Here is a 27744-nt window from a genome sequence, read left to right on the forward strand (position 1 = left end):
AGAGGGCGGCGGCGCGCGGGGTCGGCGTCATGCCTGGGTTGTGGGAGCGGCTGGCGGGCGGCGAGCGGGGCAGCCTGGAGAGCTCCGACTGCGAGTCGTTGGGCAGCGCCTCCGGCTCGGAGGGAGGTGAGCTGGGGCCGGAGAGTGCGGAGGGCTGTGGGTGTGCGTTATGGCTGTGGGCGAGCGTTACGGCTCGGAGGGAGGTGAGCGGGGGCCGGAGAGCTGCAAGGGGAGGGAGGGTGAGCCTGCGGGGGCCCGGCGGTGTCGGGCGAGCGGAGGGCTGTGGGTGCGGCGTTACGGGGCGGTCGAACGGCACCCCGAGCCCCCGCGCTGACCCGTCCCGTCTCGTCCTGCAGACCCCGACCAGACCTCCCTGCCGGACCTGGAGCTGCTGCACGACCCCGAGGACGAGCTGCTGAGCGCCCGGCTGCTGGAGCTGGTGCAGGCCGCGCTGGGCAGCGCCCCGCTGGGCTCCCGCCGCCGCTCACGCCTCTTGATGCCGGCCCAGCTCGCCTCCCAGCTGCGGAGCGAGCTGCTGCGCCTGGCCTGCAGCGAGCCGTGCGGGCTGCGGGGAGCCCTCCTCGACCTCTGCGTGGAGCACGGCAAGGCCTGCCACGACGTGGGGCGCATCGCCGCGGACCCTGCCGTAGTGCCGACCTTCCAGCTCATCCTGGTGCTGCGGCTGGACTCCCGCCTCTGGCCCAAGATCCAGGGACTCCTCGCCTCGGCACCCGCCCTCAGCCCAGCCTTCGGCCAGTCCCTGAAGCTCAGCACGGGCTTCACGGTGATGAAGAAGAAGCTGTACAGCTCCGAGCAGCTGCTGGTCGAGGAGTGCTGATGGGAGAGCGCTGCCAGCCTGGAAAGCGAGGCGGCCCTCGGTGCCTGCCGTGCTGGCGCGGCCCGGGGTGTTGCCGTGGCCCCGCTGATGGCCCCGTGCTCTGTGGACCCACAAGGAGGATGGTGGCTGTGGCCGTGCCCCTGAGCTCGGCGGCAGGGTTGCTGTGGGGGCAGGCGGTCTCCTGCTGATCAATTTTGTTTTTTTTTTTTGTATCAATGATTGTAATCAATGGGGTTTGTGGGGGAGGGTGTGCGTGTGTGTGTCGTGGGAGTGAGCGACGGCTGAGCTGAGCCCGGATCACAAGAAACCCCACTGCTGGCATCTGGCAGCTGCGTTGTGGGTCCTGGTGCGGCAGCGGGGGTCTGAAATCATGTGTGTCTTTGTCACGGGGAGAAGCCCGGTGTGTGAGTGGCACGGGGATGGAGGGCAGGATCCCTCCCTGATATGGCCCGTGTGCTTCATTGATTACAGTTACACTCATACACTTGATGTTCAAGTGCAAAACTTCCTATGCAATTGTGTCATTTTTTTACTTTTCTAATAAAACCTGACTCAGTGATACCCTGCTGTGTCCCTGTCCTCGCTGGGCTTTGGGAAGGGATGATGCAAGCACCTCCACTGCGGGCAGAAATCCCCCTGCTGCCCTGCATCCTGGAGGGGCCTCGGGATGATGGGAGGTGGCAGGAATTGCAGCACACCTCGGTGTGGGGCACGGGGCTGTGACTCAGGCAGGGCTGACTCAGCCCCTGAGCAGCCCAGGTGCACCATTGCCCACAGCCACCGGGATGCGTCTGGGGCTTTGGCAAGCAGCAGGAAAGTCTGGTGCAGGGGTGAAACAGAGTGTGTGTGTCAACCCACCCAGGCAGTGCCCTCTTCCACGTGTGCTCCTGAGCCTGCCTGCATTTACACCAATGAGTGCAATTACAGCAGCCTGCAATTAGCAGTTATAACAACTCAGAAAAAAGGCTTTCACTAAAGTGTAATTAAGACAGGCACGCTGGGTCAGGCATGAGGTGCGGAGGATAAAACCAGGCTGGAGATAAAAAAAACCAGCTGACTTATTTCTATTAGAACGCAAGTTTGTTCTGGCTCAGACTTCTGCGGTGTGTTTCTTTTTACCTCAGACACTGAGTGATGAAAACTCACCAAGAAAAGTTACTTCGGCCAAAGCCAGCCCCCACCAGAGCACCGGGAGCCACGTTACGCGCACCTTGGTGCAGCTGGAGCTGAGCTGGGCCGGCCAGGCAGCAGCTCACCTGCAGAAAGCCAGGCTGTGCTTCCTATTCCTTATGTGTCCTGTTCCTAATTTGTTGAGGACCAGGGCATTTCCCCTGTGCTGATGTTCTGGATCATTCTTTGGTCCATGCACAGGGCAACTCTGTTCTGGGGCCTGGCCAAGAATCACCCCTGTATGTGTCCTAGTGTCACATCAGGCCACGAAACCTGAAAACTGGATCACAATGCTTTGGTGAAGCCACGGTGAGCTGCACAGCTGGCAGCTTGTGGCGCTGGTGGCACAGGGAAGGAAAGGCACGTTGCCCCAGGGAGCAACACTGAGAGAGAGACGGCGTGCTGACAGCACCATACCCCCATCCCAGCAGCTTTAAATGCAGAGACGCATTGTGTCTCACAGCTATATATACACACTTCATGAAGCCTTACAGGCGTGTGGGGGGACCGCTGCCCACTGTGCCCCACTGCGGCCCCAGCTTTCCCCTTTCCTCAGCCAAAGGACTTGGTGTCACTTTCTGATTACAGAGAGCAACTGAGGGCTTTGCAGAGAGCTCCAAAAAAACCCCGCAAACAACAGTGAAACGAAACCCCTCTGCCCCAGATCCCCGCATCCCACAGATGCCCTGCGGCAGCCCCAGACACACAGCTCAAATCCAGTCCCAAGAGCAGCTCCTATTTATAGTGGGCTGCCCTTTCTGTGACAGAACCCGGGCTGGATGCACATCAAGGTCCCTGGGGGGCAGCATGAGGCTTTTGGCAGCTCCCAGAAGGTGCCAGAAGCCTTCATTTAGCCTCCCCACGTGGATGCAGGCTGCTCGGTGCCCCTGAGGACACAGAAGGCTGCGATACCTGGGGCTCTCCTCTGCAGCATCGCTCCTGGGTATCATTTCAGGGACATCTGAAGCAGGCAGAATAATTGAGATTATTTATTTTTAGGGCTAAAGAACCGCTGAGCGGGGAAGGAGCTCATGGGCAGTCCCAGTTGCCCTCACCAATAAAGGGAAATGAAAGAAATCCCACTCCTAGGGAGCTCTGTCTGGATCACTGTTGCCCCAGGTGCTGTAGGACCAGGTGCACCAGGGCAGCCCCCATCCTCTGCAGGAGCCCAGACTGGGGGCGCACAGCAGCTGGCAGCCACCTCTGGTTTACAGCAAGTCAGGGTGAGACTACAAATTGGGATATTATTAATTGGTTACACAAAATCAGCTTCTAGCAATCTATTAGCAGCCATTACCAATAATCCTATCTTAAATAGCATCAGTTTGTACCTCCAGGTGGACCCGGGGCGCTGCTGGATGGTTTTTCCCGTGTGCCCCAGGGCAAGGCTTGGGAGCAGTGCTGGGCCTTACATTTACTTTCCCCAAGACCTTGGGAGCTCAACAACTCTCACTCCTCCTGCAGGAGCGCAGAGGTAGAAGGTAGTGGTGGGAGGAGAATAAAGCAGTCCCCTCACACTCAGGGAAAAGAGCAGTTAAGAAATGCAGTGCTGGGGTGAAAATTGCTGCCATTTCACACCAGGATCTGCACAACATCACCGCAACTGAAGCCTTTCACATTACAAACGTTTATTTATAGATGTACAATTTTATAATTAATTCTAAATCAAGAAATACAGCTTCCATGAAGACCCGTTAGGCTCTATGCTTTCTGGCTCGTATTATCCATGAATAACTACTTGAGAAATCACAAGGTGGGCAGGCCCTGGGCAAGGAATGTGTTGCGAAATGGCCAGCAACTCTTGCTAATGTCATTGCTCTCTACAGCCTACAGCCCCCACCCCAGAGACTTCTGCCAGCTGCCCTGTGCCGCTACTAAGAGCTATTCCCATGTCACACACTCCACCAAATTCCTTCAGAAGATGGAGATATCATTAAAAAATAATCTCTTAAAATCAAGTTTGAGCCGCGGTAGCTGTGGGATAATAAGGCTTACAGTTAACAGGAGGGCTGATACTTTGCAAAACAAATAACTGGCCCAAGACAGAGCACGTGGATGCCTAATGCCGAAGACCTCAATCCGTGTTGCCACTCACTGCCGTCCCAGCCTGGCCACCCCGCACCCCCACCTGAGCAACCCCCCAGCACCCGGGGAGGCTCTCAAAGGAAATGTCTTCAGGCAAAAATTAACTGCAGGGTACCAAAAAAAGATCCAGTTTGTCCCAGTGATGCAACTCCGCTCATTTGCCTTTTGCCTCTTGCACACGCATGGTGGGGATGGCAGCCTGGAGCTGCTCCAAGCCGGGCCCTGCCTGGCTGAGCAGGTGAGCCCTGGCACGCGGCTCCCCAGCAGTGGGGTCTGAGGAGCCCATCAGATGCTGATCTCACCCTGCAGAGCTTCTTTCAACAGAAGCAATGAACGCTCCATTCCCTGGAAGCTGCCCTAAGGCCAGGGCCCTACCGTAACCGGAGCGCTGCTGGGTGAGGAATCCCAAGTGCAGGACTGGCAAATTAACAAAGGGATGCAGCTTGCGGACAGCCCTGCTCACAGAATGAATGCTGCACAATGACTACGAGGCAAAATTGAAGCGGACGCTGCAAAAAAAAAAAAAAAAAAAGAAAAAGTTACACACATGACTAAAGCAAGAAGTGATGAGCTAAAAGCATCCAGGATGATCCCTTCTCTGAGCAACACGTGGCTCCAGCACTCAGTTGTTCTTGCCAATGTTGCAAATCCAAACTGCAGATCTGGGCGGTTTCATCAATTGATTTTTTCCCCCCGTGGATTCGGAAATGCTTCTCTGGCAGCCTGGCAGGCAGACATTGAGCTCCCCAGCCACGGATCGCTGCCATCCACAGGAAAGCAAAGCGCAGCCACCGCGAGGCGACCGCTGCCTTGTGCCACAACCCTGCGGAGACCTCCTGCTTCTCTGTTCACAAAACCGGGCACAAAGCAAAATAATTTAATCATCCAACCCCTGCATAGTTTAAAAGTACAACGTATATACAGCTATAAATTAATTCTAAATAGATTATATTTTCTTTTTTCTTCTCTTTAAAAGTTTTCTTTATCAGCGAATTGTCCGATTTCTCTCTCCAGTGCAGCTCCTTTCGCCACCCAGGCCGTTGCACGGCGGTGCTGCTGGAAGGGAATGAGGACGACGGCCTCTAGTCCTGTCCTAACTGCCGCCTGGGACATCCACCGGCGGAGACGGGCAGAGAGAAGAAAGAGGGCAGTTGTGCGTTGCTAATCTCAATTCCATTTTAATATAAGATTTCATTCTTTAAATATAAAGTCTGTCACCTCGGCTCAGTGCACTTCATCAAAAGTCTTCAGGTATGTCAAGGGTCTGGGAACGAGAGTGGTAGCGGTGTCAGTCCCCGGCACAGTGCCCCCTCTGCGGCCCACCCGTCCCTGCGTCGCAGCAGCTGCCTCCTGCCCTGTGCTGCCCCCCACACAGTCCCTCTGCTCCAGCACCGTGGGCATGCAGGCACTGCCTCTTTCCTGGTTCTTAACACCAGCCTGCCCTGACATGAGAGGTGCAAAGGAAAACAGGAGTGGGTGTACCGAGTAAACCGAAGCCAGAGTACACCAGAAAAGGCCAAGCACAACCCAGAGGATTTGCCTTAAGATGTGCTCCATTAGCCAAGGAAAATAGAGAAAAACTCCACTGCTAAATCTCCTTACTGGCATCAGAAACTCCAACAGTTAGGTGTCCAGCATCAAGCCTCAGTGCTGCCCCTGCAACTAAAACTTGGTGCAAACTTTCACTTATTTCCTACAGAAATCCAACTTTCAAGAAATGATGTGGTTAGACAAGGCCTGTATGGGCCTCCAGCTGATAATTAAGCAGAAAAAGAACTCTAAACTCTGTGCCAAAGCTTTCATTATTTTATCAGCTCTCCCATGACCCAGCACACCCGCTTCTCTTCTGTGCTGTGTGGGCTGCCTGGACTCCAGCTCTCCTACCCCACTGCCCTCTGGGCTCCCACTCTGCTGCTTTTACTTTATTTTCCAGTTTAACACGCCGAGCTGCTCCTAGCCCCTGCTGTGAGCTCTGACCCTTTGCTCTGTTCTCCTGGAGTGTCACGGCAAGGCAAGAGGTAGGCAAGGAACACCTGCATTCTAACAGTCACCACAGTGCCAGGGGATAACAACTTTTTCAATAAAACAGACAAGAAAGCAAGAAAAAAGGTTCTTTAAAACGTGGTGGCAGGCTGCCATGGCTGGTCAAGGCTTAGCGAGATAAGGAATAAAACTTCCAACCAGCCAAGGTGCACGCGGCACTGCATCGAAGGCGCGGTTGACAAGAGCTCAGCCAGGCTGCCAGCACGCCTGGGGCTTTTGCTTTGTTCCTAGAGAACCAACACCAGCAACGCGAGCTTGGAGTGAGCCGGGGGTGCTGACATGCAAGCTAAACAAAATCAATTTCCCAATTAAGGAGTGTAGGCTTGACAGAGGGGGCTGCCTCCCCCCGTTACGTTTGAGCATCCGGAGGAGACGCGTGAAGGCTTGTGCCTCAGAGATTTAAGTGTTAAAAGCACTATGTGTCGTGCTCTGCTGCCACAGCTCGTACTTAGACCTCTGCTGAGCGGGCCGGCAGCGACTATCCATGCAGAGAGGCTTGTACGTCTGACAGTCTGCTACAGCTGGGGGTGCCCATCTTCTGTGCTCGCTGGTACAGCTCCGTGTCTCCAAAGTACCGTGCCCGGTATAACAAGCCTTCCTCTGCAAAGGGAAAAGTCCAGAGTTACACACCCAAGGTGGAAGGAGACCCATCCTATCAGGCATAGGGGAGGAAAGGCAGAGGCTCAGAGCTCAGACCAGCAGTGCTGCTTGCCACGCTGTGGGACAGCAGACGGCACAGGCAGCAGGCTCACAGATATGCCTGTGTCAGGGAGCTGGGTGGATACACCAGCAATATTCACGAGCAATTTGGTCCCTCCTTGGACAACTGGGATATGCAGAGAGCTGGTAGGGGCTTTCTGACAAGGTGGCTGCAGCCCTCCCCTCCACTGCACAGCAGATATCCTACTGACAGCAGCTGGGGAACCTCTGGGGCACAACTCCCGTCTGACCAGTTCTGTGGTGGCATAAAAAAATCAAACCGAGCCAGAACAGACATGAAGTCATAGGCAGAAAAAACAAACAAACAGGAAACGTGCCTACGCGGTGATAAAATACAGCTTTAGCACAGCTCAGTCACCAAAGTCTTTTCCACAGCAGAACTCGTGCAGCAAACAAAAGTCTCTGCTCCTGACCCCACACTACTCACTCTGCTGCTTCTCTTTCCAGCAGTTATTTCGAAGGTTTGCAATGTAGTCATCCTCCACGCTCCTTTCCACGTTTTTCAAGTTCGTGCCCGTGTATTCTTCTGCAAAGTTCTCAGATACGTAGTAGATAACTTTTAAGTGCTCTGTTATCCTCTTGTGTACATGACCCACAGACCTAGTCCAAGGAGAAAAGTCACAAGGGTGTGGGAAACTTGAAGGGCACAGCCAGCACCCCCTTACCATGCACAGTGTGCCGTGAGGGACAGCAACCCCCTGCACCCACAGCCGTGGGGAGGAGAAGCACTTCTGGTGGAAAAGAAACATCAGCACAGGGTGGGACAGCCTGGCAGGCCTCTAGCTAGGTGGGCACAGCTCTGAACACAGACAGAACCCTTTAGGCGGACTGCCCAAGGACTAAACCCATTTAAAATGAAGTGCTCATTAGGATTTTCAGTGCTAATTAAATCTCTGCAGCTTCCTTGCTGCTTTTGGCAGTGTGCCCTGGGGGCACTGCACATGCTGGGGGCTGATGTGGGCAGAGCAGTGGTTATCACAGTGCTCCCGCAGCCCCTGCTCACTCCCCACCCCTGCGCTCTCCTCAGAAGAGAGCTGCTGACCCTGAGTGTCAGCTCCCTCCAGAACATCACATGCTGCTGCAAGAACAAAATTAGCTCCGCTCTGCACTCGAGCCTGCACCAATCAGTACTTTCTAGAAGGAAATCTCTCTTCGCCCTACCCCCTGGATTTGCATTTCAGACAAAGCCACGTTCTTATTTTCCCCAATGCTCCAGCAAACCTAGAGATACTCACTGGGGCGTGTGTGCAAGCTGCAGCACAGGACCTGTGCCCAAACACTGCATCCATTGGGAACAGCTCCATCTGGAGACATGCCCAAAGTTTCCCATAATAAATACCAGCTGCTGCCGCACTAAAAGCGAGCCCGATTCCTAAGGCAGGTATAAACATTAACCCATCCAGCTCACCCTTAGCCTGTTATCAGGGCTTGCAGGAGTGATTCAAGCACTCCTGCACGTTTCATCAGCATCCAGCATTTCAAGACAAACGGTGGGCAACTGAGACCAGAAAGCTCTCTGGCTGTTTTCTGAGGTACGGGCAGCACTTGCTGGCAGAGAAGCAGTTCAGCTCAGCGCTTTATCTGTCAACAAGTGGCACTAAAACCTCCCTGTGCCGTGAAAGCACCTCGCCTCAGGCTGGCTGCGTTTGGGGTGGCAAGCTGCAGCTTGGTGGCCAGCACAGTGTCTGCGCCGAGCAGCAAAACACGGCCGGGCAGCCGCAGCTAGAGCACAGCACCGCCTGCCGGCACAGCAGCCGCCTGCTCTCAGCATCTCTCCCTTCAATGCCTCGCTTATGCAGGAAAGATGACAGCTTGAACACAGCGAGGCCCAGGGATGACGGTCAGCTCTGGCCGCTGACAAAGCTGGAGGCAAATCCCCGTTCTCTTCAAAGCTGCCCTCTGCTGAATGCCTCCTGGCCCCACGCAGTGCCTCTTCACCCGTATAAGCCAAACAGAAACAATGCATGTGTGCTTCACTTTGTAGTCCTCAAAGACAGAAATCACACCTCAATGCTCCTTAGCCTCTCAGAATTACCCTTAATCCTGCCTTGTTCAAAAACACTCCATCTTTTTATTCTAAGCACTAACATCACGGCCTTTACTTTGCACCCAAAGCTAAGGTGGTTTTTGTAGCATTTAACACCACCACCCATAAGCAGTGCCATCAGTGATGCTACACAGGGGCTGCCACCACCCCTACCTCCACCTGCCTTTCACATATATGCAGGGAGCAGCCACTGAAAATACTCAAAGCCTCTGTCAAGAATGATGATGCAAGCAGCCAGAAATCATCATGCCTTTTTGCTCCTGGCTGCCACCACTGAGTGACCAAGAATAGAAACTTGTTTGTCAGCACAATGAACTGACCAGGGCATTTCCACAGAAAGAACCAGTGCCCAGTTTACTTCTGCCCAGTGAATGTCTGCCAACGGCTATCTCACAGCAAGATGCAAGTTCAGAACCAGGGGATTTCTCCAGGAGAGTCTTTCCTTCTACGAGAATGCCTCTTATCCCTTCCCCTTTTCCTTGTATAGACACAAACCCACCCAAGACTTTAATGATGAATAGATACGACTTTTGTTTTTCACACCTCCATTTAACTCTACATCTCATTTCACTCTGCGCATGGGATCTCAGTGTGTCTGAACCACCCTGCTGGGCTACAGCTCCTCAAACTCATTTATTCTGTTCCTTTCTAACCCAGTCACGGGCACAGGCTGCAGAAGCTCCCTGGCTAAGCACACTCCCAGCACAACCCTGTACCTTCCATCTCCAGACCCGCCTGACAATAAGGAGCCTTCCCCTGCACATATGACAGCAGACAGAAGAACAACGATGGGATGTGATGAAGCCAAAAGCTGGCAGGGAAAACAGAGCTCCTGGTTCCCTACCCACTGTGCCACCCAGCTCCCCATAACCCACCCAACCCCAACACACGGATAGGTTTCAGAGTACGGGGTACTAACGGCCTCTGGCTCAGGCTGTAGGGCGGGCTGGAGACCATCATCTGGCTGAGAGCAGACACCACGATCAGGATGAGGATAGGCATCAGCTGGACAAACAGCCCAAGGCCACCCTGAGGGAGGAGAAATGCATGATGGAGCACTGTTCATATGCCTGCACACAAAGACCCTGCAGCTAAGCCCTCCCTCCCAGCCCTATCACAGCCTCCATTCCACTGCCCTTTTGGGCCAGCGAGGTTCCATAAGATAAGCAGGAAGAGCCCAGCAGCCCAGACACAGTACTATTAGTTATCAAAAGAAGAGGGTTATGTAAATCCTGCAATCTCATTTTATTCGTTGAAAGGGCTCATAGTGCTGGAGACAGATCCTGTGGCAGAAAAACCCAAATAACTCGTGCCACCAAATTTTTTCCTTTGGTTAATTAAGCACCACAGATCAGAAATGCCTGATCCTATATTCTGAACTAAAAGGGAAAATGAGTATGCATCGGGAGGAGCCATGTGCACTCATGTTATCTGAAAGCTGGATTTGTCTTGAAAGTAGGAAATTAAATATGAAAGGGAATGCTTATTCTCTCTCAAAAACCAGTACGACCTCATTTCAAAGTGGCACTGTTTCAGGATACATCTGTGCTTTCCCTGCTGGAAGACAGTTCTGAAAGCCCTGTGGGAACAACTACCCACAAATGAAGCAGCACAAATTCTGCAGGCAGTGTACTTCCCACAGCTCCAGCTTGCTGCACAGGGAGGAGAACACAGGCAGCTCTGCTTCACGCAACTGCCACACCAGCTAACTGGCAACGTGTGCACTGCAAAAAGCATTCCAGCTCCCAGCCCCCTGCCTGCTCCCATCACTTACATCACCCTGGTGTTCTCGTCTGTCCTGCCTCTGATGATAGGTGTATCGCATCCTGCCGTTGCTGTACACGTGAACATTACCTACAAGCAAAAGATAACTGTCAGAGCTGGTGCAGGTCTGCTGGGAATGAGCCACAAGAGGTGGCCATGCTCCATGTCAGCCTCACCAAGAAAAAACAGACTGCATGATGAGACAAAGCAGCAAATCCAGGAACTTTGAACACTTCCAGAATGGGCCTGATTTGTTTCTTTGGTTCAGACCACACTCAGCAAAGATACAAGAAGTGAGATTCTAAAGGAAATCCATGCTGTGCTCGCACTTGAATCTGCTCTGCTGCCACCGCCGCTCCCAGCTCAGCCTGTCACACAGCCAGCAGCACAACAGGCTGTTCAGGGACAGCACATCTGCTGTCAAGCGAACAGAAATCATTCTTGTTTTTTCCACCTTAAAAAACAGCTTTTCCCCATCTTGTTTTAAATGTCAAAATTACAGCTGAAAAGGGAAAGCAGCTGCAAAACCAGTCCTGAATTCTCCTGGGATAGTGGGAAAAGGAAAAAAGACTGAGCTAAAATAGCAGCTCTGTTTTTACTGGAGTCACTTTACCTTTGTGACAGGCAGAACACGAATACCACAGAAGGTCTCCAGATGCCTTTGCAAGTGCTTGGCACTGGTGTGTCAGTTCTGACACAGAAGATAGGAAAGAGCTACCACAGTAAATCTCAAGTGAAACACAGATTTGTTCCCCGAATCGTTCAACAGAGGCCTAGTAATGGCTGCCTCCACACTGGAGACACAGGGGAGTCTCCTACAATATCCCAGTGGATACATATGTAAAAGAAACCACTTGAGTTGTGTGGCAGAGCAGATACAGACGGAGGTCTAGAAGATACCACAGTTTGTTCTGCTGAGAAGATTTAACTTCTCAAGCCACCAGGCAGAAAAACTTTCCTCAGGACAGGATTATTTTCACGCTTTGCATTAAAGCGTGGCATTTTTGTTCATGATTTTTGTTCTAACATCCAATCCAGCCTAAAAACAGTTAACACTGCGAGCACACAGATACGTGAAGTCGGAAGGAAGCCCAAGTTCTCCAAGTACCTATCTGATCCATTTAGAAACTCAATGTGTTTGGGGAATTTCTGAAAGAAAACTCCCATCAAATTCCGCTGCAGAGAGGAACACAGCTCTCAAATCAATCCCGGCACTGCCAAACAAATCCTGCTGCATTGTGACTCTGGTAAAAGGGTCGGGTCCTGTTCAAGAGGTTAAAGTTTGACGTGCTTACTCGAGGGAAAACCACCACCAAAGAACATGTTGAAGAGGTCCTCGGGGGAGATGTCTGCCTCAAAGCCGCGGTGGAAGTCCGAGTGCGTGTGACCGTGCCGAGCAGGGTTGAGCTTCTCGTCTCCAAACTGGTCATATTGCTTCCTCTTCTCTGGGTTGCTCAAGACCGCATATGCGTTACCGATGGCTGAAACATCGACAATAAGGAAGCAATTAGTTTCTTCCTCCTAGCAACGATATGCTGAGCCCTGCAAAAGGACTCGCCTGCCTCAGCCCCCAGACAGGATCCTCAGCAGCTCCCGGCCCCCAGCAGGCTCCTGCAGCACCCAGAACGCTTCTCTGCAAACACAGGAGGAAAAAAAGACACACGGGGAGACTCAGTGCCCATGGCCTTCATTAATCCAAATGAGAAACTATGATAGGACTGGCACGAATTCCACATGTGTCCTTAGGGAAACAGGCATGAAACTATGCACTGGTCAGAAATACTGGTAACAGAGTTGATACAAGTTTCATTTCATTACAGTTGTTATTTCTTTGAACAACCAATAGCCTTCATCCATAAGTATCCGCACAGGAAAGTACGACTTTAGTTAATACATTTTATTTGAAGGTGGCATAAGGGCACTGGTATCACAGCCTAAAATCTAAAACAGGTGAGATCGCCAAGAGACTTTAAAACCTCCAGTAAAAGCCAGTAAGGAGATGCTGGCTAAAAGCTCTATCGCTGAGCCGTGGATTTCAAAATGTCCAGATGCCAAAACTAAGGCGCATAATTACAAGGGCTGTTGAGCAGTGCCTGTGACAGTGGAAATGTACTGGAATGACATCCCCCCGCAGTTTCCCAGCCTCAGCACACGCGAGCCTTCCCACCACAACAGCCTCCTGCCACCCTCCTCTTTCTGGGCTCCCCTCCCTAGCCATGCCAGCTCACCACTTCCCTCGGCATCAGCCTACCCAGGAGCCTCTGTATGTGACCACAGAGAGGATCTTCTCCTCCCGTGTTGCAAAGAGCTTAAGAAGTTCGTCATACTGGAGCTGACGGGTGAGTTAAAGGCAGGAGCAGAAGTGACAGAAAAGAAGGGAGACACGTGTCCTTCAGAGGAGACGAAGATTCAAAATTTTCCTGATAGTCAGACAGAAGGGTATGGTTTTTTCTTAGACTACAGGTTTGGAGAGCAGAGGGTGTTAATACTTGTTCTAATTCTTGGTTATAATTAGAATGAGCATTTCTTCAACCAGGAACAGAAGTGAGGCAGCAAGGACTGACTCACTCCAGCACAGGAGCTTGTCCTTTCCAACTGCACGGTTAAGCAATGAACATGGAGCAATTCAGGATTCTGTTCATTGTTTAGCCTTCTGCTGACAAAGCCCAAGGACCATCTCATTCCAAGCCAGGATTTCAGCCCCACATAGCTACGTTCAGCTCTTTTCCTGACGTCAGCCCAAGGCAGCAATGCAAATCTGGTACCACACAGGCTGCAACCAGCTGCAACCCTGGACCGAGACAAGGTCTCTGGACAAGACGTAGCACTTTATCAGCTGTCACTGGGAAGATGAACGACAAGCCTTCAGCTAATATACCAATGCTAGAAAAAATTAACTAAAACCCTTAGAGCAGCGCACATTTCCCCCAGCACCCTCTGGAACCAGCCAGCCAGACTTCAGCAAGCGCTGTGAACCAGGAGCCCAGCTTGGGGCTGAAGGACAGGGGAGCCCAGGAGACAAGGCTCAGGGGAGAGATAACCTGGCAGCAGATAGCTCTGCAGGGAAAGATAAAGGGCACCTTGCTTAACACACGACTTCTGGCACGTACCTCTTGTCAAAGCCTTTGGCAAACATCACTATTTAAGATTACAGGTGAAGAAACCTGCCTTTCGCCACTTAGCAAGGTGAAGGACAAACTATTGAGCAGGGGCTTACCACACACACGGTGTAGCTACACGTCTGCAGGTGCTTGCTATTTCATTTGGCCCCTGCACTAAAACAGGCTTTCCCAAGCAGCTGAGGGTCAGCTCCTCATTTGCTAACAGCAAGACACTTAGCAGTTGTGGATCTGTCTTAAAATCCTTGAAACAAACCTTACGTGAGACTTTTACTGCTGAATTCTTCTTTACCCCAGTGCTGTGCCAACACGCTGAGAGCAGGCTAGCCTTGCTTCCTGCGCCAACAGAAGTTCTACTGCCATTTCAGGAGTGAAAAGCATCATCAGAACACAGTATTTAAATAGCCTCACACAGCAAAACCAACGCTGTAAAACTGTCACAGGAGGTTGTGTGCTTAGCTCTTTAACAATCAAACCTCCAAGCCTCTGAAGAAAAAGGGTTTCTTCCAGATGGCACCTCTGCATGCTGCTCCAGCAGTTCACAACACATCCATCACCACAGCTCAAAATCCCACAGGCAGGATGCCACTGCTGTGCTTCCTCTCCAGGTAGCACTGAAGATAAAAACCTACCCCGTGGGTACAGGTGTCCAGCTAACTGCCTGCAGGGCTGTTTCCAGGGACACAGTCAGAAAAACCCTCTTTTGCTTCTGAGTGGAGCAATTCCAGAGCCAGCTCGGGGGCACGATCACCAGCCTGCTGCTCCTTTATTTTCCTTCCCACGGTTGAATGAAGTTGTTGGGCAACTCTACAGCATTTATTACAGCGAAATACTATATACTTCTACCTGCCTCATAGGTAGAATTTGAGCATGCACTATCAGAGGGCAAAAGCTCAGCTAAGTGTACCTCCAAGCAGCTCCTGCTAAGAATTTGATGTATAATACAAAAATAAGATGAAAAATAACACAAAGGAAAAAGTTCACAGATGTTGGAGATAATCTAGCCACTACCTTCCCTACAAACTCAGAACAGCTCCCAGATGGACATAGAATGCTTTAAGCCTTATTTCATATGTTCCATTTTAAACAAAACCATTCATCTGGGAAAATGACTCCAGTTTTAAGGTGCGTTATTACCCTGCAACCATCCCTGCCAGAGAGGTGCTGAGGTTATTCTCAACAGAACTGAAGGTACTGGTGACTTCCTTGAGTTCTGCCTGGCCTTGGCTGCGTAGCTGGTGCAGTTTCACCCAAGAAATTTTCACCTAGTGTTGGTACCCTGCAATTCCACCCACAGCCTTTCACAACAGTCAGGTGTCGAGTGCTCATGTGAAACTGGCAAGACTGAGTTGCCTGAAATGCTCCGTGATTGGAGGAGCCTAGAAGGGCTGCAGACTCAATAACTGCATGTGGGGCTGCACAGCTCACTGCATCTCTGCTTTGGCTGTCACTGGGAAGGGGTGCACACCAGCACCTGCCCTTTGCTGGGTGGCTGCAGGACTTGGAGCCTCTCCCTGTGAGCTGAGAGCTCCCATTCAGGGGAGAATGGAGGTGAGATCTGGAGGGAATTCCCTCCCAAGCCATGTGGCAGAAGACCATGTAGTAGAAGACAGGAATAGCTGCTTGGAAACGAGGAAAGCTTCTTCTTGTCCAACCAGTAGAAGCAAAGCTTAAACACATCAACCTATACTTGATACTTTAAGCTTAGCACATACTTTGTTCGTAATGTCACCATCTCACAAGAGAGACAACTTTACTGACAAAAATTTAATTTGCTCTGCCAGGCCTGTGAGGTTGTTTTGAGATCTTTCTAGCCAAGCTCAGTACCATCACCTGACAGCTGCAGGAAAACTTTCAGAGACAGGCTGACAGAGCTGGGGTTGCGCTGCCTGGAGAAGAGAAGGCTGCTAGGTGACCTGATAGTGACCTGTCAGAATCTAAAGGGGAGCTACAGGAAAGAAGGGGACAGCCTCTTTAGCAGGGTCTTTGGTGACAGAACAAGGGGAAATGGCTTCAAGCTCAAATAAGGTAGGTTTAGGTTAGATATAAGGTAAATTCTTACAGTGAGGGCAGTGAGGCACTGGCACAGGCTGCCCAGAGATGTGGTGGATGCCTCACCCCTGGAGACTTTCAAGGCAAGGCTGGATCAGGCCCTGGGCAACCTGATCTAGCTGTGGTGCCCCTGTGCACTGGGATACCAATAGACTAGATGGTCTTTAAAGGTCCCTTCTGACTCTAATGATTCTATGACTCTAAATCATCAAGGGGGAAATATACTTTACCTTTAAATGCCTCTGTAGCCCCGGGTGCGTGGTTCTTATCTGGGTGAAATTTCAGTGCGAGTTTCCTGTAAGCCTTTTTCAAGTCCTCATCAGAGGCTTCTCTATTGACTCCCAGAATTTCGTAGTAATCCTTACATTGCTTTACCCTACCAGAAGACAAATGAGAAAACAGGGGCAGTGAATTCCAGCTACAAAAACTGCTTTGCCACAAACACATCAACTCTGCAGTGTCTCACGTATCGCAGTTTCAACTGATGTTGTTCAGCAAACTCCAGTTTACTCAGTTCTAATTCCTCAGAGGGTGACCTAATTTTTTTTGCACGCTCATCCACAGAAGACCTGCTTTACGAGCACACAAACACTCCCACAGAACAAGCCATTCCTGTAAAGGTAGGAGGGCCTCTCCACAGACTATGATATCACCTGCACGAGCACGCGATTCACAAATAAGCTTCAGATTCATCACACTCACGTTTTAAAGGCTGTTCAGGAGGTGTGGGGATTACACGTGGCAGGCTGGGGGACATGTAGGCTTTTGGCTTGGTTTTAATAATCTCCCTCAGGCCCCACTGGTTCAGACTTAACAGGAGAAGGAGCAGGAGGAGCTGCCCAGGCCTGTGTGCAGCCCAGCTCCTGCTGCATACTCCTCACAGCTCCGTCACAGTTTCTCTTTCTTACATGACTTACACAAGACAGAATAAAGCGAGCTGGCTTTCTGGAGAATCAGGTGACATAGCAAACAGACTCGGAAATCAATTAGCCAGAGCAGCTCTTGCGCAACCCAGAGCATACCCAAAGGCTTACGCAAAGTTTACCAAGTGACTGCGCACACGGTTCAGTCCTTCAACTTCCAGCATTTACAAGTGGTACAAAGGAATAATGAACAGCTGAAACAGCATTTGAAAAAGGGGTGACTAGATAAACGTGCCTTGGGACTATCCAATAAGAGCCTTAGAAATACATCATCCAAACAGAGTGAAGTGACCTGCTGTAGATTTCTACTTCGTTGAGCTCTTAGAGGGACCGTCTGCAGGTGAGAGGGACACCCACACCCCCTGGCATTTGCTACAGGGCAAGGCTCAGAACATAAGGGCTTCCCGCTGCAAGCTGTGAGCCATGGCTTCCCCCAACACATCTCAGCACTATATGGGATTTTACACAGAACCACTGAACAGCACCTAAAGGAAACATTCATGTGAAGTCCATAGAACGAACGTACTCAAAATGCCCTTTGCACCTCACCAGGAAGTCGCCTGCCTGCCTGCAGCTCTAGCCTCTGTATGTGCCGTGAGGGGAAAGTCTCATCCTTGGCAGCTGCCTTGCAGGGCCACCTAGGTTCCCTTTTAACACCTCACTGAAAAAAGACCACTCCACGTGGATCAGAGCTGACCAAATCTCTCACGTAGCACTGAATATAAACAGCTGTCCAACTCTGACCTATTCTGCATACATTCCCGTTTCGCGCTCTGCCCCTACACCTTAAAAACACGGTGAGAAACAGACAGATATCACATAATAAACACTGGGTGTAAGCAGCACACGCACCTCTTCACGGCATCCACCTGGTCCTGCGTGTAGCCCTTGGGGGCCTCCCCGCCGGCCTCCCCATTGGCTGAAGGGAAGTCCCCGCCCGCCTTCCTGAACTGGGCGTTTGGGGACTCCCGGGCCTGGGACTGCCCGGTGGATGACGGCTCGCTCTTGTTGAGCGACTCGAGGAGAACTGAAAGGAGAAAAGGGGAAAGCAAAACAAGGTCAGAGAACACCGAGCTCACTCTGCCCTTCCCGCTTCCCTAGAGCCATCCCTCTTTAATCCAGCTCTCAGCTACCCCCGGAATACCGCAGGTCTGGGAGCATGGGAGAATCTCTGCAGCAACGTACCCTCCTCCGCTTGCCTTCTCCCATCGGATCGCAGGACACCCCGAGTTGGAAGGGACCCATAAGGAGCACGGAGTCCAACCCCCAGCTCCGCAGAGGAGCGCCCAGAACTCAGACTCTACATCCGAGCGCGTCGTCCAGCCGCTCCTTGAACTCCAGCAGCTGCGTGCCGCGCCCGCCGCCCCCTGGCGGGGCACTTTTTCCCGATTCCCGGGCCAAGATCTCTCGGTAACAGCGGAAGGCTTCCAGGCTCGCTCTCCTTTCCCGAGGCGGGATCAGAAGCCGAGGGTTCGGCCTCCTCCCGCAACGCCCGGACACGGCCCGGTGCAGCGAGCCGGTCGCCTCCGTGCTGCGACCCACCTCGCGGCGCACGCGTCCCTACCCGGCGGCCACCTGCGCCCCCCCGACGTACTTGTAGCTATTTTTCGGCCGCTCGGCAGACCGGCCCCCTCGCATCCGCGCTACCCGACCCCGCGTGCCGTACTCCCATAGGAAGGCTGCCGCCCTTCCCCCCGTCCCGCTCCCCACCGTTCCTCCCCCGGAGAACTCGCCTTCCCAGCACGCCCCGCGCGCCGCCCCGCACGGTGCAGGCGCGGCCCGCCGAAGCTGCTGTGGCAGCGCTCGGGCCGCGCCGCCGGCCCCGACCTCCCCTCCCCCCTCTCGCCCCGCCCCGCGCCCGCCGCCGCTCACCGCGGACCCGCGGCGAGGGGTAGAGGCGCTGCGCCTTCTCCAGGAAGCGGCGGGCTCGTTCGGGCTGGTTGGCCTTGACGGCGGCCAGCGCGATGCCGATACACCGCTCCGCCTCGTCCCTGTTCGACTCCATGGCGGCGGCGGCCGGCCGGGGCGGGGGCGGTGCTGCGCGCGGGGTGATGACGTCGCGGCCGCGCCCCCACGTGGCCCCGCCCCCCGCCGTACTGCCGCGAGGGCGGGCGCGCGCCGCCCCGGAGCGTCCCCGGCGGGCTCGGTGCCCTCCCGGCCTGGCGGAGCGGCGTCAAGACACGAGATAGAAGCCGTGCGGTTTGTAATGGCAACTAGAGGTGAGCGGGTACAGCGTGTCAACCCCGCCCTGCGGGTGAGGGCAGCACAAACGTCCCCTTTCCTACAAGAGAAGAAGAGGGAGGTGCACGAGGCAGGCGGCGGTAGGGCCTGGCTGGTTCGGCCCTCCTGCGCAGGTGTCCCGTTAGGGCCGGGGCAGGGTGAAGTCCCAGGCCGTCTCCTGGGCGCACTTCCACATAGCGCGCATCAGACGTGTGAAGCCCATGTCTTTGGGCTTCTCCAGGCCCCGCATCAGCCGCTGCTTCATGATGGCCACAAACTCCTTGTTGCTCAGCTCGCCATTCCCTGCAAGGAGAGGAAGGCGTTAGGAACACGTAGAGCCACCACCAACACCCAGGAGCAGCCAGCCCAGGCCCAAGGGAAGGTATATTCAATGAGCCGCTTTCTTCAACTCGAAGTGCTTTTTTCTGCATCGCATCTAGATACAAATCCGGGCAAGGGAACTCTTGTCAAAGTATTGAGGAGTGAGCGGCAGTTTCCCTGGTGCCCGCAGTAATGCCTACAATCACCAGTGCAGTTATAAACCACAAAGAGTTCAGTGCTGCATTTCCACTCGTGTCTCCCTCACAGAGAGCGAGTGGCCACCAACAGTTCTTCCCCCCAGAGCTTTGCTATCTGACTATTTAGCAGATCCTCCTACAAGAGAATGCCAATGGAGAACATTTGGGTAGCCTTTGGTTCACTGCAGTCTGAGTGTCTGCTTTGAGGATGTGATGGGAAATGACACTGAAGCACAGAGGAAAATAAAACAAATGCAGCACTCCAGCAGGTGGAGCTGAAACCCAGAGGAACTGCAGCCAAGAGGCAGAGCAAGGGATGGCACTTCTCTATGTCCCTGTTTAAATCAGGGAACAGCAGCCTGGCAGTACTTGCCGCCACTGCATTGGAGCAGGAGGGCCACAGCACCAGGGCACCAGGAGGGGCTCTGGTTTGGATACTGTAATTTTGCAGAGTTTTGCTTCTCCCAGCCCAAAAGCATATTCCTCTTGCCTTCATCAACACATTTCAAAGGCTGCTCCGAAGCTTGTTATGCCCATCCGTGGGTGTAAAATGCCAAATGCCAATGAAGCAATGGCAACCAAACCATGGCCTACAAGCAGTGTTTTTTGTGGAAGATCCTGCCAGATTGCTTTGTGTTTCTCTGCAGTGGTGTCTGCAGCCCCACTGCACAACAAGCTGTTACCACCCAAAGGCCTCAAAGAGTACGTCCAATGCAGGAGGTACTGTCTGAAGTATCTCTATCTCAGCACAAGATCAACAATTCCACTGATTCCCATTACCTCAGCCCAATACAGGGCACTGAGGTATTTGCTACCCCAAAGCATTTGCAGCCTGCATGTGGGTGCAGCACCAAGTTTACTGCAAGGCACAGAGCTGCCATTAATTAGTTAGGCTGGCATTTATAGAGGACTTTGGAGCTACAAAATACCAGATCGGCTGATTTCCAGCACTACAACACAAACACTCATTTTCTTGAACACATCAATCTGCTGAGAAAGAGATAAGCTGCTTCCTACTGCAGCCAGCCTGCATCCAACACTCCTTCCACATGCGATGCTTTAAGATCAATGCACTAGGAGCTGTGCACAACTGGAAACCCTTCCCAGAAAGGCAGCTACAAACCTATGGCCACACAGCAAAGCTCAGCACAAAATGGACATCTGCTAGCACAGAAAAACTCTGAGCAAAACTGGGCAGTTCCCATGGTGGGAGCCTTCTCCCTGCACTTCTAGCCCTGGCTCAGCTCTCACCCATGCTGGCTGCAGCCAGCAGTGGTCACAGGACACTCAGTTGCTCACCGTCGCAGTCGAAGAGCGCAAACACCACATCACACACGTGGTCTGACAGCTCCACCTTCGCCACCGTCCTGGCCACTTGCTGCATCGTCACTGCATGAGAGGAAGGCACACAGTTAGTGGGACACCAGCACCCATGGCTGCCACCAAGACAGGCAGAAAAGTCTCCCTTTTCCATTTTAGCAGCCACAGATTCAGTGCAGGGTTATGCAGTTGATTTTGCTGAGCCTCACAGGTCTGGTTTAGCCGTTCCCTACATACGTTAGTGCTAATCTGACAGCCTTCTGCTGTTGCTCTGAACCTGCTCAGCACCATTTGTTGGGGCTGAATCACTCCACTCCAGCCTCTCGATGCAACGGAAGAGCTCTGCACAAATGTATTTGCATTTACCCTTCACTCAGTTGAACTGAAACCCAAGGTGAATGAAGGCTCCCATCAGAAGCGATTTCATTTTGCGATGCATCACCATGACATGCATTCAAATGGTGCCTTGGGAGGAAACCTTCCAGCAAGGGTGAGAGCTACCCTGTGCTGTGTGCCCCAAAATTCAGCTTGATCCCTATATTTAATTTTAAAGAGCTGCTTTCCAACCAGTTGCACAACAGCCCTGTGGCACTCCACCAAAGCAAATTGGCCCTTGAAGCTAAAGCAGAGCAATAAGTGGTGTAGCAGGGAATCCTGTCCACTGTTACCAGAATAAAGCTGTTTCCAAGTCACTGTTGAAGAAAACCCAAATTAGTTTCAGCCCCCAAGATGAGATGTGGTCAAACAAACAAACCCAGGTGATGGCATTCCTCAGCCCCACAAAGAAGTGTGTTAATGGCCCAGGATTTAATCAGCTCGCACTGACATCAAATGCTCACAAACTGTAATTAAATTCCCAAGCTGACTTCAGCTTCCCCCGACTTCAGGAAAGGAATAAAACCATAAATCTTTCAGCAAGGGCTGGTGCATGCCAGGTCACAGACACAGGAGGACATGGTATAATTAGATTATGTCACGCTGTCCTCGGGCCGATGCCAGCCACATCTTCAGACCCTCACAAAATGCCTTCAATGCAGATCTGCTGCTCTTTGCTGACCTTTCACCCCCTGCTTTCCTGCCCCACCAGCTGAGGGCAAGGTCACAGCAAGCTGCCCATCTGCTTCGCTGAACCTCTGGAATAACTCAGCTGCAGCACTGGGAGCTGCAGCAGAAGACCATGGCAACAAGGAGAGAGCTCCTTATACCTTCCTGTAAGGAGGCTGTGGCCCATGGGACAAATCAGCATCATCTCAGGTAGCCCCACCTGCCCACATCCCTCAGTGCCACATCTCCACAGCTCCGAACACCTTCAGGGATACAGATCCCCCCACCTCCTTGGGCAGCCTGTGCCCGTGCATTACCGTACTTCCAGAGAATAAGTGTTTCATAATATCCAACCTGAGAAAGAAAGAAACAGCCCCACAAGAGAACTGCCCTTGGAGCAAAACTGTCTCTCCAGTTACAGCAAAGCGCAACACTGCTCTCACACAGCTTTGTTTTTCTAATAGCATCACATGTACCAAACAGAAGAGTTTGCACAGGCATAATATAAGTCTCTGGCAGTGGTACAGAGGTCAGCTCTCATCTTTGTGTGCTTCTTCAAAAAAGCACCACCAAAAAAGCTTATCTACACTTATCTCTCAGCTTAATTTTCCCTACTTATCAGCACGTGCTGCAGAGGTGCTTTAGCACACCTAGGCTTACAGAAGGAGAGAGGCTTTAAGTGCTGTAAGCCACCATATATCCAAGATTAATCATCTCCAACAGCAGCAGAGAATCATAGAATTGCTCAGGTTGGAAAAGACCTTAGAGATCATTAAGTCCAACTGCAACCAAACCATACTACCCTAACTCTAACAACCCACCAATAAATCATGTCCCAGAGCACCACATCCAAGCAGATTTTAAACACGCTCAGGAATGGTGACTCAGCCACCTCCCTGAGGAGCCTATTCCAGTCTGTATTTCCTCAAGCAGCAATGCTGAATGCCATAGTAGAATGGTTTGGGTTGGAGGGCACCTTTAAGATCATTTAGTTCCAACCCCCGTACCAGAGGCAGGGACACCTTCCACTAGGCCATCTTGCTCAAAGCCCAGCATCTCTCAGCTCCTTTCAAACAAACCTTCCTGAGAGGTGCCAGCTCAAGCTCTGACCCCACATTCCTCTGCCGCCGGTGCCTCAGAGCACAAGGTGTCTAAGGTAAACAGAAGTAACATCAATCTACGTATGTCATTTCTTTGCTGTTTTAGAAAATGAAACAGGTGCTGTCTGGGGAAACATATCATCAAACAGCCTTTTCCCAATTTGGATTTTGTGATAGCTGCATCAATCTCTATACAGGAATGTCTCCAGGATTTTATGTTATCAAATATTAGTTCTACTTTTATATCTTGAAAGCTGTTTTTCTTTTAAGATTTCAAGTGTTGCAGCTTTATGCCAGCTTCTTTAATAAGCCATAGGAGCATTTCATGCAGGGTTAGCTCATGACAGCTCTCTCTTCCATCCAGCTCCCCAGGATCACCCTGAGCAATGCCCCACAATGTGCTCAAGACACAGAGTTGTGTGTGGCAGGACTGTGCCAGAGCCCAGACAGATGGCAAATGTCATTTTTCTCTGGTCTTGAGATAAATCATTTGGCCAAAGTAACAACAGACAGATGCTCTATCTCAGTGGATGGGAAGGCTCTATTTCCTCCTACTGCTGAAGGATACAACTTCCTTTTGTTTCTAATGCAAGTTGCTCAAAGGCACTTTGCCCTGCCTTAAGACACAGGGCAGCCATGCCACAGGATTGCTGCTCAGAAAGTCTGGCTGTGGACAGCCAAGGAAGCACAACTCACACCCACACCTCAGAAGGGGACTCAGCAATGAATTCTGTGCCAGCCTGCTGCCAGCTGCACGCTCCAGCGAACTGCCTGGGGCTGTGTGCTCAATAATGTCCGTTTGTGATTTAAGGGAATGATGGTTGTGTGTTTACAGAGGAACCAGAGGACAAATGAGGAATCTCCATGTTAGTCTGTGGGTCAGTTTTATCATCCTCTTTAAAAGAGGCTTCCTTAATTCAGCACCAAAAAGGAGTTGCCCAGCTATGGCTGTTTCATATTAAGCAGCACTTTCAGAAACTAACAGCCAGTCTCCTGCATGAGGTTAGCAGCAAGGACACGAACTGTCCTTTTGCTCCTTCACAAGGTGGAATGATTTCTTATATCTGTTGCTTTTTAATAAGCAATCCTATAAGAACTTGGCTTTTGGAAGAGGCACAGCCCACTTATTGCTGATTTGATTTGTGGGTGTAACAGCCAGATGAGGTGAGAATGAGCATGCATATGGGAAATGTGTTGCATTTAGTTGTGCAAGCACACAGATTCTTGCTGCAAAACCCAGGCATAGTGCTGCAGGTTGATTTGCACCTTCATTAAAGCTTCAATAAAGCCTTCCTTGTGCTTCCTGACACAACTCGCAGGAGCATCTCTGGGCTGGGCAGTGCAGATGGAGGAGAGGGGTAACTCACACCAGCTGCCAGACATGGACTGAGCTGGGAATTACAGCACAGCTCTCCTTCCAAAGCAGGAATGGCTTAAATTTGTGAATGGCAAAGGAGTGGTGGCTGACGCTTCTGGAGCCCCCACACTTTAAGGCTTTTTCCATTCCTCCCCAGTTTGCACAGTGTCACTGTCAACCAGACCTCTCCCTGTGGCTTTCCAGCCCTGCAGACTCCTGGCAACAGACCTGGAAGACTCCTGGCAGAACACAGCAGCATAAAGCCTCCCACAGCTGCTTCCTTCAGCCAAAAGACCTCGATCAATGGCTGTAGCTCCAGCACAAGCTCATTAATTGTATGTAATTAAACAGTAATCACACTGATTTACCAACTGCACGTGGACTTACGTACTCCACAAATACATATTTTGTGACTGGGCAATTGCTAATTTACTGTAGATGCTGAGAAAATTGGATTTGCTAGGCTATTATCACCACACTGCAGACAGGGCTCTGCACAGCAGCAGCACATCCATATTTCATATAAGGTACTTCTTGCTCATTTTTACTTTCAATTTAGAAGGGGAAAAAGCCCGGTAGCTACATAGTCCTTTTAACTTTAAGTCTTAAGATGCAGTGACCTAAAGATAATAGATGATTCCTCTCAAAATTCTGAGATGAGGAGAGCTGTTGTTGCATGCAGGAAGAGATGTGACTCCTATAGCAATTCCACTGTCTAAGAACCTATGCATACCCTAACATTCCTGCAACAACTGGATAAATTACTTGCTTCTGAAGCATCTGATTTTGCAGCTGCTTTAACTTGTTAAAAGACAGGAGCTTCCACGAAACTTAAAACTCTGGACAGAGACTTCAGTGCCCAGCCCAGGAACTCAGTGGAGCCCCAAATTCAGGTGCCTGGATTTCAGACCAGAAATGCAGCATGTGGCTCTTCTTTCTGAGCAAAGCATCTTAATTTGAAGCAAAGAGGAACCAGGGGTTGTACAGTGCGTACTACCAGCCCCACTGCTGGTTAATGCCCAGAGACCTCTGCAGGAGAGAACCTGCAAGAAAACTTCTTAAAACACCATTTGGCATTTCCAACACTTTTTTCAAGTGTTTGTAAAAGGTTGGAAAGATGTCCCTCCCAAGACTCATCTGGAGAAGAAACCTTGAGATGCTTGGGCTGGTGATATATTCAGGAGTTTGCTTTGCCTCTGTATACATCTGTCCTGAACAGTTCTGAAGAGCTTTATCACAGCTTACTGATCTATTCAGGCTATACATTTCAGCATTTTTTTCCACTCTATCTAAAATGGAAGAAGTACAAAACCCCAAATCCCTGTTTATCCATGCACTGCAGTAAGTTAAACCTCTCATCACAGGGAAGAGCTGCTGTTTTGTGACACATTTAATCCATCAGACAGGGCTCGCTGGCCAGCTCTAAGCCCAACCACACGGTACAAGCTGCACTGCCTCATGCTCACAGCATCTGTGTGCCTCACAAGCTTTAATACCTTTATCAAGTGAAGCTCCAGCCATATGGTAGAAGCTCAACGCTGTGTCCACGTCATTTATATTCTTCAGAAAAGTGAAGAAGTTCTCCACCTCCTCAAATGTCAGCCCCTACAATGGAAAAAGAGGGTCTTAAGTGACAGGAAAGGCAGAGTGCAACGCAACAGCAAGAGGTTTGAGACACCACTACAGGTAGGTTCATGCATGAGATGTGCCTAAACTAGCTTGGCTACAGGGTGCTGAAGGTCTGTTTGCCCTACCTACCTGTACAGCACACAAGCAGAACAGCTGGTGGGAAGCTCAGCTCCTAGATCCATTTGGCTGCAAAACACAGCTCAACTGCAGTGACCCTTCGAGCAGGGCTGCGCTGAGAGCTGCAGCCTCCAGATCACCTGAGCTAGTGCTCCTCCACAGCAGGGACAGCCACCCAGCCTCCTTCCCTGCACTGATCAATCAGCCTGTCACAGGAGTTCGACTCAGCCCCTCCTGCCACATCTACCCAGAGAGATAGATGCACCAAGATACTGAAACCACAACTGCACAACATGGCACGGCTTCAGAGTCCAGATGAGAGTGTACACATTGCAGCTGGTGCTGCCAAATATAAACTTCTACAGTTTGCTGTCACCCTGTTCAAGCTGCTCACAACAATTTTCTATCAGGGAAGTGATTTTTTTTTTTTAAATAAATATAAAGCTTTTCTTTTTTTAATATCTTCTCCTACAGACACTCTAGAACTGTAAAAAGAACTGCAGAAAATTTGTAGACTATTCAGAAGTATTTCAGCTTGTTCCTGTTCTCCATGTAACTGAGTAATGACTGTGCATGGCTGATGCATGCTGCAAAGCATGTGCACCAACTGCAGCAGCAGGGTTTATCAACACTGGATTCATGAATCCAAACCACAAAGCATGAGGTTTCGAAGTGCAGACATGAACAACAGACCTGAAAAAAAAATCCCTACTCACTGCACAGGGGACTTTCTTCAGATGTGTACCTGCTCTGCTTCTCAAGATGTATGCTGACAGCAGCATATGGCAGAATCAAATATGCTGCTCCAGCAAAAGAAAACATCAGGTGCTTTTGCAGAAGGTTGCACAAAAGCTTTATACAACAGAGCTAGAAGAGAACAGATCTTGGCAATTCAGTCACCAACCCATCTCAGCACCTCCCTGCTGGGTGTTTATGACTGAGAAGAGCACTAACAATTCAGAAATCCTGTGGGAGCTAGGATCTGCACAGCCACCTTCAGGCCAGCAGAAGACATCGTGCTCTGACTTACTGACTGTATGACATCCCATGGCTGTGACAGTGGCCACGATGTACCCCAACAACCACTGTAACCAGAGTCCCAGCACAGCATTTTCCTGGCCAGCATCGAGACCAAGAAGTGTTTATCTTCATGCCAAGCAGCCCCTTGTTCAGCAGCTTGTGGTGGTTGCTGTTGTTTCAGCCAGCAGCATAGAAAATTACCTGCTTACATACAATCTTGTGGTCCTTGTCATTGCTGGAAAGCAAAACTAATGATACGTGGAAATGTCCTACTAACCCAGGCTTTCATGGGACACACACACTGAATCTCCACAGCAAAAATCCAGCTGGTATTACAGAATTGAAGAACTAATTAATTCTGTCACTGAAGCTGGCAGCAACAACGACACCTTCCTAATTCTTTAAAACTTTAGAGCTGCAGAACTGTGCTGACAAGCTGACAGCAATGAATGATCACTATCAGCAAGCAGCTGAATATGGGGATTTATCTGCCCTGTCACCGTGTCTGTCAGCACTGCTCAGCTCTCCATAAGTCACTCACATCTCTGCTAAAGGACCAGACACAAACCTGCCAAAGGTTCTCTCTTTTGTTCCTCAGGGCCATTTCCACATATATCTGCTTTCTGCTGCATCCACCTGAATTTTCATTCCTTCTGCT

General features: G+C 51.2%; 3 protein-coding genes across 11 annotated transcripts in view; 1 reads left to right on the top strand and 2 right to left on the bottom strand.

Annotated features, from left to right (window-relative positions):
- On the top strand, nt 1-1399 carry DDIT4 (DNA damage inducible transcript 4). The gene is made up of 2 exons (XM_048945311.1): nt 1-126; nt 357-1399. Exons 1-2 carry the CDS (start codon nt 30-32, stop codon nt 836-838), a joined length of 579 nt encoding a protein of 192 aa, XP_048801268.1. The 5' UTR covers nt 1-29; the 3' UTR covers nt 839-1399.
- A 2220-nt stretch (nt 1400-3619) lies between these two features.
- On the bottom strand, nt 3620-18814 carry DNAJB12 (DnaJ heat shock protein family (Hsp40) member B12). Of its 3 annotated transcripts, none has more exons than XM_048946987.1 (9): nt 18634-18814; nt 17614-17788; nt 16069-16214; nt 11963-12148; nt 10678-10757; nt 9823-9932; nt 7284-7456; nt 6585-6736; nt 3620-4602 (listed from the first exon to the last, which is right to left on the bottom strand). In XM_048946987.1, the coding sequence occupies exons 1-8, from the start codon at nt 18764-18766 to the stop codon at nt 6615-6617; spliced, it is 1125 nt and encodes a 374-aa protein (XP_048802944.1). In that variant the 5' UTR covers nt 18767-18814; the 3' UTR covers nt 3620-4602; nt 6585-6614. The 3 variants fall into 3 exon arrangements, with proteins under 3 accessions (XP_048802944.1, XP_048802943.1, XP_048802941.1); XM_048946986.1 differs by having other exon boundaries at nt 3620-5357; XM_048946984.1 differs by having other exon boundaries at nt 3620-6736.
- Nucleotides 18815-18947: 133 nt separating this feature from the next.
- MICU1 (mitochondrial calcium uptake 1) overlaps nt 18948-27744 on the bottom strand; it is a 91565-nt gene continuing 82768 nt past the window's right edge. For all 7 annotated transcript variants that reach the window (XM_048946980.1, XM_048946983.1, XM_048946982.1 and 4 more), the window contains 3 exons: nt 25817-25925; nt 20799-20888; nt 18948-19284 (listed from right to left, as the gene is read on the bottom strand). In XM_048946980.1, coding sequence (XP_048802937.1) covers nt 19124-19284; nt 20799-20888; nt 25817-25925 — 360 coding nt within the window. In that variant the 3' untranslated portion in view covers nt 18948-19123. The remainder of the gene's footprint in view (nt 19285-20798; nt 20889-25816; nt 25926-27744) is intronic.

The sequence above is a fragment of the Lagopus muta genome, chromosome 5 (assembly GCF_023343835.1).
Source record: "Lagopus muta isolate bLagMut1 chromosome 5, bLagMut1 primary, whole genome shotgun sequence".
In the NCBI taxonomy this organism is placed as follows: domain Eukaryota; kingdom Metazoa; phylum Chordata; class Aves; order Galliformes; family Phasianidae; genus Lagopus; species Lagopus muta.

What these genes read in the sequence shown, in the direction of transcription:
- DDIT4 (XM_048945311.1), top strand. Translation starts at nt 30, where the DNA reads ATGCCTGGGTTGTGGGAGCGGCTGGCGGGCGGCGAGCGGGGCAGCCTG. An exon ending in CGCCTCCGGCTCGGAGGGAG is followed by an intron (nt 127 to 356) that starts GTGAGCTGGGGC and finishes CTCGTCCTGCAG; the next exon opens with ACCCCGACCAGACCTCCCTG.
- DNAJB12 (XM_048946987.1), bottom strand. Translation starts at nt 18,766, where the DNA reads ATGGAGTCGAACAGGGACGAGGCGGAGCGGTGTATCGGCATCGCGCTG. An exon ending in CCCCTCGCCGCGGGTCCGCG is followed by an intron (nt 17,789 to 18,633) that starts GTGAGCGGCGGC and finishes TTCTCCTTTCAG; the next exon opens with TTCTCCTCGAGTCGCTCAAC. An exon ending in GACGAGAACACCAGGGTGAT is followed by an intron (nt 9,933 to 10,677) that starts GTAAGTGATGGG and finishes CTCCTCCCTCAG; the next exon opens with GGTGGCCTTGGGCTGTTTGT.